This window comes from Desmodus rotundus, chromosome 1, assembly GCF_022682495.2.
Source record: "Desmodus rotundus isolate HL8 chromosome 1, HLdesRot8A.1, whole genome shotgun sequence".
In the NCBI taxonomy this organism is placed as follows: Eukaryota; Metazoa; Chordata; class Mammalia; order Chiroptera; family Phyllostomidae; genus Desmodus; species Desmodus rotundus.
This window is the reverse complement of record NC_071387.1, coordinates 187,379,143-187,391,850: the sequence shown is the minus strand read 5'-3', so window position 1 is coordinate 187,391,850 and position 12,708 is coordinate 187,379,143. Positions and strand designations below refer to the sequence as shown.

At 45.1% G+C, this 12,708-nt stretch overlaps 1 protein-coding gene across 5 annotated transcripts in view; it reads right to left on the bottom strand.

Moving 5' to 3' along the window:
- Positions 1–12,708, bottom strand: part of TRIO (trio Rho guanine nucleotide exchange factor) — a 322,397-nt gene that overhangs the window by 19,749 nt on the left and 289,940 nt on the right. For all 5 annotated transcript variants that reach the window (XM_053913947.2, XM_053913953.2, XM_071219719.1 and 2 more), the window contains 8 exons: positions 9,598–9,746; positions 8,407–8,473; positions 6,695–6,798; positions 4,688–4,757; positions 2,249–2,338; positions 1,592–1,684; positions 832–882; positions 521–598 (listed from right to left, as the gene is read on the bottom strand). In XM_053913947.2, the coding sequence (XP_053769922.1) occupies positions 521–598; positions 832–882; positions 1,592–1,684; positions 2,249–2,338; positions 4,688–4,757; positions 6,695–6,798; positions 8,407–8,473; positions 9,598–9,746 (702 nt within the window). The remainder of the gene's footprint in view (positions 1–520; positions 599–831; positions 883–1,591; positions 1,685–2,248; positions 2,339–4,687; positions 4,758–6,694; positions 6,799–8,406; positions 8,474–9,597; positions 9,747–12,708) is intronic.

Here is a 12,708-nt window from a genome sequence, read left to right as displayed (position 1 = left end):
ACTTTCTTGAGAACCACAGCAAAAGACCTGTAAACCCAAATCTCTAGCAAAACAGAAGGTGAGGAAAGTAAAAACCTCTCCCCTCCCCCTCACTCAACAAATTTTAAAAAGTTGCTGGTCCTGAAATGTCTTGAGGACACTAATAGGTAATAAATATGTGGTGTGAATCGTCCAGCAGCTCACAGAAGCGTTGGTCAGACTAGTGATGAACACAGGGACCCTGAGGTCAGGCTCCCGGGTGATGGGTAGACAGAGTCCTCTGCTTCCCCCACCTGACGGGAAGGAAACTCCGCTCTTACGGCAGCAGAGAACCCAGGAGACAAAGCAGAGTAAGGTCCCCCAAAAGCAAATCAAATGCACCAAAAAGGGGTTGAAAGAAAGTATCAGTTTGAAGTAAAGTGAGAGAACACAGAAAACCAAGCAAAAAAGGATCCATTTTCTGCACATGCAGATAAATAATCTGGCCCAGGGGACAGTGATGGAAGCCCGGGAGGCGGGTTAGAGAAGGAGAGCGCATTACGTCGAATCCTTGCAGCCGCCCGACGTTCATCATGTCGTTGCACCGCTTCGGCACTATGCACATGACTTCCACAGCTCTCTGGGGGTGGGGACAGAGCAGTGAGCAGTCAGCCCACAGCTGCACCTCCGCTGGCAGCTCCTGCCCCTCCCGCCCTCCAGTGTGCAGAGGGACATCCAGGGGGCGGGGAGAACACCACCACCCGTGGCAACAACCCCTCCCAGGGACAGACCCCTCCAGGGACAGCAGGCTGCTTTGGAGACACGTGGGCGCAGGCTGGGGGAGACTGGGCCGGGCCAGCAGGGTGTACGTACCTCTAGTTCCGACGTATCCAGGCTAGCTTTTTTGGAATACTTGAGGAAGTCCTGCAAGGGAAGTAGAGAGGACATGAGCAGGTGACGTCATGGTAGCAGCTCACCTTTTGCTCACTGCTGACGTGCTGGGCACTGGCTGAAGAGCTTTGGTTTTCTAATTTTTCATTTTTTCCCTCCTAGTAGCACAAGGGAAAGGTGGATTTCAAGCTGTAGCAGAGCAAAGTCAGACCAAAACTGTCCGAGTAGGTAACGGTTCCTGTTTCCATCCAAAACAAGCTCTTGGTGTCTCTTTATATCCAGTTTATATACAAGAAAAATCTCAGTGCACTTAAATGGCCACTTTCATCATGGAACACAGTACCTATGCCTTTAGTTGTGCTGAGCCAACAGAGACGGACAGGCAGCGAGTAAAAATTTCATTTTATCTAAGGATCCAGGAAGGTTAGAGCATATGTAAGGTCAACAGAGCTGAAGAAAAATCATTAGTATTCAAAGGTCTGTGGTGGGGAAAAAGTTCACTGTAACTGACATTTTGATTCAGAACTTGATGTAAATGAAAAATTGAGAAAACAGTGAAAGGTGTCTTACTAAATTAAAAAAATCTATTCTGAAATATTTAAAATCAGCAATAACAAGACTGATTTATGTTTTTTTACACAAAAGACTCCTCTCACCTGCCCATCCCTTCCTTCCTCCCTCACCGCGCCTTACCTCACCCAGCAAACTCCCGGCACCAGAACCTGCACCCGCGAGTCCTTACCTTCAGTAACAGCTGGTATTTCATAATTCTCTGCACTGGTTTGATCAACAAATCTGTGAGCTGCAGCCTATGGCCCAGGCGCTGCTTTAAGTCCTGTGATTTTAAAGGAGAAAGAAAGGTAAGTGTTGTCTTTTAAAGAGCAATTTATTGGTCCCCATACCGGCCAGAAACGCTGCCGCCCCAAAGTACAGGTGCGGAGAAGAGGCCACGCCGCAGGGGAACCAGTCAGCGGGTGCTCTTTCTCAGAAGGCCCAAAGTTTACACGTTAGCCTTTTAAGCTATTTCTCAAAATAGTCTTTAACACTTGTTTAATAACCTGCTTTCAGCTGCCTTCTTCTATTCATTCACATATTTCAGTTTTTGGCTAAGAATTTAGATCATGAATTATTCTGAATTTGTGCTGGGCCTTAAGTTTAACACTGATTTCTTAAAAAGACCTATTTTCACAATGATCCCAGTTTTCTGAATGCTTGAGGGATATGATCCCAGATTGAATTCATACTTGTGTCTCTCATTTATAGGAAAGAAACATGGGTTCAGATTTCTTATCATTGAGGCTAATTTCCTGAATACTCCTGGGTAACAATTAATATTAAAAGTTTTGAAAAGCAACGATAACAGAAGATGAAGAAATGCTGTTTCTGTCTTAGATCTTACCTCAAAAAAGGTATCGATGTATTCTGAGACAATGTGCTCAGACTTTGGTTTATTTTGACAATAAACTATGTACATGTGCAACCTTCTCTCCTAGGAAGGAAAAAGGCAAACAGATGGGTTAAAACAGTTCGAAGTTCATTAGAGCACAAGAGCACACACACGTTAGCGCATTCAGAGAGGAGGGTTTCTAAGGGAAGCGGCATGGTTCCGACTCGTGGGAGCGCGCTCACGACGCAGGCTGGCCCTCTTCTCAAGGCCCCCCAACAGTGCTCCACCTTCGCCCCCTCGGCTGTGCCCGATCAAGCCCTCGCTCTACCGGGCAGACACTGGGGCCATGGAAGGTTCGCCATGGAAGGTTCTTCATACCAAAGGAAGAACTACTCCCACTCCTTCACCCCCTGCCAGTGGTCCTAGGAAGTCTGGCTGCTTTTAGTAGGGAAGAAAAAGCTCCTTGGCCTCAAATATGAAGACAGGAAAAAGCAGACAGTGAGCCATCCTGGGGAACCTCCAAGTGTGGTATGCACACCCCTGGGGTCCCTGAGGCCTTTCAGGGCGTCCGTTCAAAACTATTTTTCAAATAATACTAGGATGTCAGTGCCCTTTTCACTATGCTACCTTGTGCCCTGAGGTGCACATTCAGTGGTGGGTGAAACCACTGGTGTGTTAGCAAATGTTCAAATCCACCGCACACCTGCAGTAAAAAAACTGCCAGTTTCACCCCAGAATGTCCTCATGCAATGATACAAATACATTTTATGAAACTCAGGCATGGAGTGTGCATCTTTGTAACATTCTTCTGACACAATGGAGGTCCTCGCAACAGTTGTGCTGTACACACTAGCTGTCTCCCGGAAAAGCACTTGTGTAAGGGCTGGAGGCTGAGCTACCACTTTTACTTGAAAGAATGCTGGACACCTTCTTGAACTTGAACAAGATGAGCCTGCCGTTTCAAGGCAAATAGTACTGTCTAGTAATAATGATTCTGCCACTGTGAACTTGACGATACTTAAAAAGACTTTTCTGAAGAGATGGGTGGTACTATTAGTGAATCTCATTCCTGATACTGTGTAGCCAACTGTCCAACATCTGGAAGACTTGTCTAAATAGGTGCAGCAGTGTTTTCTGCATGATCAGTGCACGATGCCACACGCCGGCCATGGGGGACAGAGCCTTGACTTGCAAGACAGTTCAGTGGCTTCTGGTGTCACAGCAGGTGAGAAAGAGGGTCACCCATCTGTTTTCAGGTTCTAAGCTGCGACTAACCTTTAAGAAATCACCACCCAGCCCGGCAACCCACCTCCCCTCTGGCAACCATCAGGCTGCTGTTCCCTGCATTGACGAGTCTGCCTCTCCTCACTTGTCGAGTTTGGGTGCCGTATCTAAGAAAACTCTCTCTATTGATCTGAAAAGGCTATGAAAGGAGTCAGCCCTTTCCAGCCATGTATCTGTGGGAGAACATACCTATTTTAACCAAAAAAACAACACAACAGATTGAATACATGAGCAGATAGGAAAATCCACCTGCCTTCTAGGAAGCGAGAACAGCGATTTTCAACCTTTTTCATCTCATAGCACACATAAACTAATTACTAAAATTCTGCAGCACACCAAAAAATATATATTTTTGCCAATATGAAAAAAATAGGTATTATTTTGATTGATTTACAAAAAAATAATAATAGTAATTACCCACCTGTTTTGTTCCAAAGTGACTTTTTAAAAAATCAGGCACCTATACTTGTACATAAGGATTTCTGGTACCAAGAATTAACCAATCAGATGCAACCTTATTATGCAATGTGACCAATAAGAAGCGACTCTGTTACATGACCTATATATGTGTGGTTCAAGACAGGGCACCCACGCCTCGTGGCTACTGTGTTGGCTGTTGTCATTTTTTATTTGACAATCTAAGGGAAAAGAGGCAATTCTTGTGGCACACTGGCTGAAGTTTGCTGAGCTAGACATTAAAGAGATTTGCAAAAATACAACTACTGTCATGAATGTTTTGAAAATAGAGTAGTTTTTCACTAAAAAAACCCCTTTAATGCCAGCACAGTTACTTTACAGATACACGTATATTTGGCTACCATGTTAAACCCACCGCATGTCTAGGTATGTCACCATCGCCCCCAAACACTCATTGCCCTCAGACACCCCCAAACACGTTTGTGCTTCTGGTCTGGCTCTCATCCCTTCCTGCCTTCTCTGTACTGTTGGGAGTTACAGAGCAGCTGTGGCCAGGTGACCAGGAAGGCAGATCTTTCATATGTAGAAGAGCTGGTGAGGACTTTGCTTCCAACTCTCTGATACTGTGCAGTTTGATTTTATTCTTAACGTGGGCACTTTTGTAAACTGTGAGTTCCCCTGTAGTCTGACAACCCAGTTACTAAACATGACAATATCAGAACAGAATCTAAGTAACAGTATGATACTTACATGCTTCACAAAGAGGGATCCTAGCTTTTCTGGATCTTCAAGGCACTTCTCCAACTCTCCTAAAAAAAAGCTAAAACGAGAGAAGTATTACAACCATTTCCATTTTGGCCTTCTAATTTTAGATTGTGGTTCCTAATTCCACAGCAGTCTGTCTGGGCACGAGCTGCCGTGAAGCGTCAAGTGTAGACATTGAGTTAGGGCACGAGAGCGAAAAGCGACAGTTTAAAAAGACAAAGCAGAATGACAGTGTCCCTTCGCTGGCTGGCGACTTCCCCTTCCTCTGGGCAATTAGCATTTTTGTCTCATTTTTAAAAAATGACACATGCAATAATATCCTGGCTGAATACTGAGAGAAAAATAAATGTTTCAAAGCAATGTTTATTGCAAAACACTTGGTCCTTGTACCTGTAAGTTTCATATTCTTCTATTATATTTTTAAGGGGCTCAAATTGAATAACATTTAAAATACATGTAAAATCTGTGAAGTTTTATGAAGTTTTCTCAAACATTATCGAAATCAGCTTCTAGGTTATAAACATTAGCTCCCAGGCAGATCAAGATTAGGAATGCTCAGAAACACAATAGCTGTGGACCACTGTTCCTCTTCTCCTGGGCTGTAGCTGTCTGTCAGAGGCATGCCCACCTTGCTGTCATTTACATGTCTTTATATTTATGCTCGGCATTTTATTCACCTGCAAACCGGTATACCAATTAATGCGGTGTTGAACCGTCTAGCTTTGGGGTTGAAAATACCCCGAGTTCTGCATTTGTTGTGGCAGACACAATCTCTGGGTGCCAGTTTCTCTGTCTTGTCAGCCAGGACCACTGTGTTATTTTCTTCTTCTCTATCACAGCTTAAAAATCAGCCTTGGGAGTAGAAGTCTAGCTAATAGCACCAAATATCCCTTTTTAAATTTACCATGGACTATTGGTAAGTCTATAGCACCACAAGGTAGAGTGCTGTTTCCAAAGCTGACCAGTCATTTTTATCTGAGTCCAGCTGAATTAGATATAATAGGAAATATAAAAATTAAGACCCTGTAGCTGGGTTCAAGAGTTTCACATTCTATTAGGACAGGTAAGTACTGAAATAATAAACCACCCCTGGGTACACACCATGGTGATCCCTCTTTGTATTTGTAGAGTATGTTACAGCTTCAAAAGCACATGCATATGTGTTATCTGCAAGGAGGAGAGAGCACGTCTGATGGGAGTGGTCAGGGCTCCAGGGAAGGGCGCACCTGACTTGGGTTCAGAGGCTGATGACAGCGTGCTCTGTGCTTGGGGCAGCTCTGCACATAAAGGCAGGAAAGCAGAAGGCCTGTCCACGTAGCAGGGACCAGAACAGTACAGCTGGAATGTTCCACAATAATAGCAGCAGCTGGCATAGCGCAATCCCCAAATGATTAAGGATTTTTAAAACTAGGAGCAAGGTGACCCGAAGAGACAGATATGTGGTGACTAGCCTTGGCAGGCTATGGCAGCTGCTGTAGAATCAGCCCCCACAAGGACCTCCTCCTCCTTAGGACAGGCGAGGCAATGTACTGGGGTCAGTTTGATTTTCACAGGCAGTCATGTCTACTTTTTCCATTAAAAATCAGTTGGAAAAATGAGCATCTTCTAAACCATCTTAAGAATAATCTGGGTTTGTTCAAGAGGTGGCAACAACTCCTTAGAAGCATTTATCGAGGCTTACTCTCTGCACATGGTGTTCTCAGTGCTTCACGTGGACTAACTCAGTTTACAAAAATCCCAAGTCAGGCCCAGGCTGCACACCTGGCAGTCAGGCTCAGCAGCCCTACGCAGGCACCCTGGACCAACCAGCGTGAAGGAGATCAGATTCCTCCTCGGCCCACCGATATTTCCTCTGCACTAGCCACCTCCACCAGCTACACAGGTAATAAGATGAAATGAACCAGTGACGACCCGTCCCCATTTGCGGACACGCTGCCGTCTGGCGGGTGATGCTGTGTGCACACCCTTGAGCGTGAGGTGGGTTGTACGTACTCTCGGTGCCAGTCATAGATCTGGTGGATGTTGCCAAACACGATCTTGTCTTTCCCTTTCATGTCATCAGGGACGCCATCTTCTTTCATAAGTGCCATGTAGCCCTAGAATTATTTAAAAATGCATTTATTCCACTGAACATGTTTGAATAATGGTTTAGTAAAAGTCATAAAGGATACAACAGACACACACCATGTCTTGGAAATGACTTTTTATTTAAAAACAAACAAAAATCCTACATGAAAAGTGTCCTTAACTGGCACTTGAAATATAGCCGATCACTGAATAACACAGGGGTTTGGTGGAGCCAACCCCCATGCACTTGGAAAATCCAGGTGTAACTTGATTCCTCGAAAACTTAATAGCCTACTGTGACCAGAACCTCACCAATAGCAGTAACTCAATTAACACATACTTTCTACGTTGTATGCATTATATACTGTATTGTTAATGTAAGCTAGAGAAAAGAAATGTTATTACGAAAATCATGAAAAAGAGCGAATACACCAACAGTGTTTACTGAGAAAAGTCCATGGATGAGGGGACCCACGCAGCTCACACCCCTAAAGTCTGAGGGCTGGTGCACAGATTTAAATGGAACGTAACTACTGTTCCAGCCACTGCTGTGATTTCCTCTCCCTGACCTGTTTGGCATGCATAATCAAAATTCTTCTCAGGAAATGAAGAAGTTTAATAAATGTAAATGGTTTCATAAAATAAATCTTCTTACCAGCTTATACATATTAAATTTTTGGCCAGAAACATGTTCTCCATTCTCAGCATTTCTCATATAAGCCAACATTTTCCCTTTTAAATTATTTAAATAATTTGTTAAATCAGGACTTTTTAACAATGACTGATTAAATACATTGCTGAAATGAGATTAAAACTTCCATTTAACTCCAAAGAAACTCAGCCTGCACCAGAACCACTGAGATATTCAACTGACTCATTTTCCTGTTAACGATGACTGCGGACAAAGCCAGTATGTAAGTCTTTTCAGTCACACCACGCACTGGGTAGCCATTACTTTCAGTCGAGCGTAGACCCAAAAAGCATTGCCCCGCACGTGTCTGCAAAGCTGAGAGGAGAGCTGAGACTTTACACTGTAACAACGGCGTCCTGAGGAGCTCAGTGTGTGAGGGTGACTGTGCCTGAACCTAAGGGCAGGGACAGCCTGGGGGTGGCCCTCCGTCGGCGTGACAGGCCGTGGTTCTGTGACGGCTACTCAGGACATAGAAACTTCTGGGCAATGAAAAGGGCGAGACAATCAATCGCTCAGAGGAAATGCTGAGCAACGATCTGGGGTGTCCACCGACATCCCCTGAACCGAGGAAGATGCGGGATGGGACTGAACCCACAGCTGGACACGCTGACTCTGTTAACCAGTGACGTCCTCATTTCTGTGGTGACACCCACTCAGGTAAAGAAATTAAAGGCTCCCATATGAGAGACACATGGTTGGATACCATAATTTAAAAACTAATTATAAAAAAATGATTAGGTCAGGTACGCGAGGCAAAAAGAGGCCTTTAAAAGTGAAAACAGAAAATTACGATTAATTGGCTAAACTTTATTTTTCAAAAATACTTTTTTTTTGGTCAAAAATGTTTTTTAAAGCCTTTGAGAAGGTGTGGGTGCTAAATTGTAACACGATATCTCTTAGTAGACTCTGGGGGCCAATGAAGGTCATGACATCTCTGAAAACATACCTCAACCACATAGCCGAGGTCCCGCACATAGTCACGCTCCGTCTCCACTAATTCTTGCAAAACGTAGCTGGAAAGAGAAAAAGTGTTCACAATCCAAACTCTCCGTTTTCTAAACGAATTCTTTCACACTTTTGCTTTTGTCAAGTGAAGACTCCCCCCCCCCCCCCCCCCCCCCGCCAGGACTGAACAGGAACGTGTGGAACCTGCACATCTAAGTGCCCAATTCCGAGTGTCCCGAATGCTTACAGGGTCGCGTGGGTGACCCTGAGAGCTGCAGAGGTCGACGGCACTTCCTGTTCAGGGTGAACTCCCACCACCAGACTCTGGTCCTGCACACCAACACCCACGAGAAGCTCAGACATGCCGTTGTGATAATGGCATGACATGACAGGGAGCAGGCTTTGGATTTTGTTTTGTAATGTTCTTGTTTTGTAAGCTTCATTAGACACAGGAGAAAAAAATTTAACTCAGAAGTGTTTGTTTAAAAAAAAAATTAACTCAGCAGGTTCAGAAACTGCTTAAGGCGGCTCAGATAACAGAAGACAGTTACTTGATCAGTAGAGCACATCCTCTGGCCTGAAGTCATTCCCTCCTCTGTTCATCCACTCACTCAACCAGCCAGCGCTGACTACGCACCTCCAGTCTGCCCAGCATCACTCCAGGTGCCAGGGAGGACGCAGCGCGCAGGACAGCCCGACTCTGCCCTCGTGCAGCCCGCCAGTTTTCCTCTCTCCAAAGGCAAGTTTAAACCTCATATTTACCAGGACTCTTTTCCTCTTTCACCATAAGATGCTTTACTGGGGCCCCGAAACACGACCACTAACGTGTATTTGAAAAAATATTACAGTTTCCGGACTGTATTTAATTTTATGTTGCCTTCTTTTTCCTTCACAACCATGTACACAACAGAAAGTATAGGAGTTTCTCAGCAGAAGTGACAGAAGGTATTCTTGTCTGAAACTATTTGTACTTATGAACAAAATATAATATATAAACGAAACCATAAAAACTGCAGTGCTGGCTTACTGAGCCCTTCTGAGGCCTGAGCACCTTTCAAACACATAGTTACTCAGAGACCCTGGATCTCCTCATTGTGCCCAGTTAGACGTGAATCCCAGTCACAGGTCTGAAGGTGACAATGATGGGAGGAAAGCCACCCAGACAATGACAACGAAAACATTTGTGTCTTACTGCCGTCTCTTTAGGGAGCTGGATTTCCTCTCTTCCATCTCATCGATTGGTGAGGAGGAGGAGAGCAGGGAATTGTCTGACGGGTTGAAGGAGGGGCTGCTGCTGTCTCCCTGGTCGACCAGGAGTGAGCTGGGACGGTCCTCCAGAGCCTGAAAGACAGTACACCCTCAGTCACGTTTCTGCCTCGTCGGAGCCGAGAGCAGGATGGGGAAATCTCACACTCAGGAGATACAGAAGACCTGCTTGCAAAATCAGGAACTCTGTGATTGTGAAATTACACAGTATTTAATAACAACTCCCCTCAATGTCAATGTAAACATCGAGTAAGAGGAGCTGGGTAAAAGAGAAAAGTTAGAATGAAAAAAATGGTCAATTTATATACATTGATATAGCATATTCACGACTGCTCATAGTTCGAAAAACATACAACACATTCACATCAGAGCACTGCACCCATTTCAAATCCAGCAGTTTTCTTTTTGGTTGTATTCCTGCGGAATGGAAGCGTGATCATTTCCGACGAGTGTGGAATTGTTTCGATCAGGCCACTGACCCCAGATACATCCACCCATGAGCCTTGGTGGGCCACGTAGCAGTGTCAGCCACCTGTACTTTAGTTTAAACAAAACTGGTTTGGTTCTTGGTCACCTATGAAGCCTGGACTCACACTTCGGGGCACACAGCCACTGGGCTAACAACAGTGCCTATCTCCAGGACCACTGCACTTGCTGTCCTCTCTCTCCCGAGGAAGCAGCTGTCGTGCTGGCCTCGACGGCCTGTGGAGAGCTCCCCGCATCTATCACCACCCCACCCCTGCCCCGTTCCCGGGATTTTAGTTTCTTCAGGTAACAGTTTTCATTGTTGTCTCCTGGAGAACCTCCAGCAAGGCTTTGTGGGTGATCAATACATCTCTGAGTTAAGTACTGGTGACATCTTTCCTTGGATTAGTGTGACAATGATTTGCAATTGATTACTTTCCAATCGGTACATTTTCATTTTCTTCCTTAGCCTGAATTCACAAAATACAGGTTACAGTTTTAGAAGTTCCAAAGCAGCCCAGCTGGACATACAGGGATGGTCAAGAAGTACTTAGTGACTGAACTGGAAAAATGTGCGATCAACTTCAAAGAAAAAGCCCAATACAAGCTGCAAGAACACAGTATTTCCTACCAAACCAAACCTCTGCTACGTGTCCCAATCTCTCCCCTTCAGAGGACAGGCTGACGCGGACTCCATCACCAGGCATAGCTTGGAGGACAAGGCGTGTGCATGCAGTGTTGCCACCACACATCACACCCAGGGAGCTGTGGAAACACATCAAGTGCTGCTCTGACTTAGGAAAAGACAGTTGAGGAACAGGGTTTAATGGGCAGACAGCCCTCTCCTTTTTAAAGAGCTTGCTATTGACCTTTACTGGAAGCAAGTGTTTTGCAGCGAGCAGCAGAGCCTGACCATGTTCCTGGGTTCTGGAGGTCTTTGGCCAGAGACCAGGGTCTGAAAAATGAGGGGGAGGAAGGCCCGCACTGTCTCCTGTCTAGATTTGCAAGGGAACAGCTGAAGCTTGTCAGTTTTAACTCTGTTCACTTGAATGGTGAGAAAAAAAGGAATGAGAAATGCCCCAGAGGCGCCCTCCCGCTGAGGAGCGTGGGACGAGGTCAACTCCTGGGCTCGGGGGATGTCCATGAGGCCAGTCTCCTACAGACGGGGCCGGGCCGTCTGGACCAGAACCGGGTGGGCATCCAGACAGAGACACAGTGCAGACACCCGCACAGGGCGCGGGCGGGGTTACATGTTCTCGTCACATTTATGCTGTCCAGTCCCTCAACCACAAAAAGCTGCCTCGGACCCAAAATGCCTGGGACTTGACACATCCAGATAAATTACTTGTGAGGTCCTCTGGGTCTAGTGTTGTTTTGGCGGGTAGGTTATTGTCAACTTTCTCTGTTTCTTAGATGAAGACAGGTCTGTGCAGTTCTTTTCTCTTCTGAGGTTAGTTTTGGTCAATTGCATCTTCTTACAAATTGTTCATTTCATCAAGGTTTTCAAATTTACTTTCAAAGTGTTGAACAATATGTTATGACTGCATCAATTTCCTCAGTTTACTGCTCCTTTATAATTTTTTATTTTGTGAATTAGTGCTTTCTTTCTATTTTCTTCAGAATCTTACCTGATATTTATATTTTTTGAAGGAACAAATTTTTGGTTTTATTATTTTACTATTTTTCTATTTTCTAACTTGGTATTTTCGGGTTTTTTCTCTATGAACTCATTCCTTCTTCTTTGCTTTATTTTGTTGTTCTACTACCTTGAGTTATATGTTTACTTTGTTAGTTGCATTCTTTCTTGTATCTTTTTTATGTTTAGATTAAGGCAAAGAAGAAAACCCCAAAGTCAAATTCAAGCAGCTGCTGTGGCTGTCCGTTGCTATTGCTGCATCGTAGACGCTCAGGAAAGATGTGCCGCCTTTGAGTACTGGCTGGATCGGGAACGCGGAGACAAGAGAGAGGAGCAAACCCCAGGGAACAGGTATCTGGGGGATTCTGATTTTTCGGATTGAATCCTCAGGTTTTTGGGTTAAGAGGTTCATTCCACAACTACGTAACAGTTGAGCACTTTCCTCCCTCCCCTCCCATCCCCTCCCCAGTCCAACCCATTCATACGCAGCTTCTGATGCATAAACCGGCCAGTCTGCAAATGCCGTCACGAAGGCGCTCCAGCCTACGGATCCCCCATAAGGAAACGAATGTCATGATCAAGGGTCTACAGCCGTGGTAAGACAGGCAGGAGTAACTCAAGAGTCACAGGGACCAGACTGGGGGAAGAATACGAAATGATTCTGTAGAGTTTGTATTGACAAAAAATAGTTCCTGTTTGTCATTGGAGAGTTAGTGACAGGACATCAACTCCGAGCTGTGTTTCTCCTGGACCGGAAAGAGGCAGAATCTAGATTACATCCCATGGAGGGTGAAGAAGGGGTGAGTCCATCACACAAACATAAATATGGTTCTCCAATGGGGAAGAAAAGGCATGTGTGAATGCCCACACGACGGAACCCTGTCGTAAGTCGAACAAACCACACTTCGTGATCCCCAGTTTATCGCTGAAAGACAG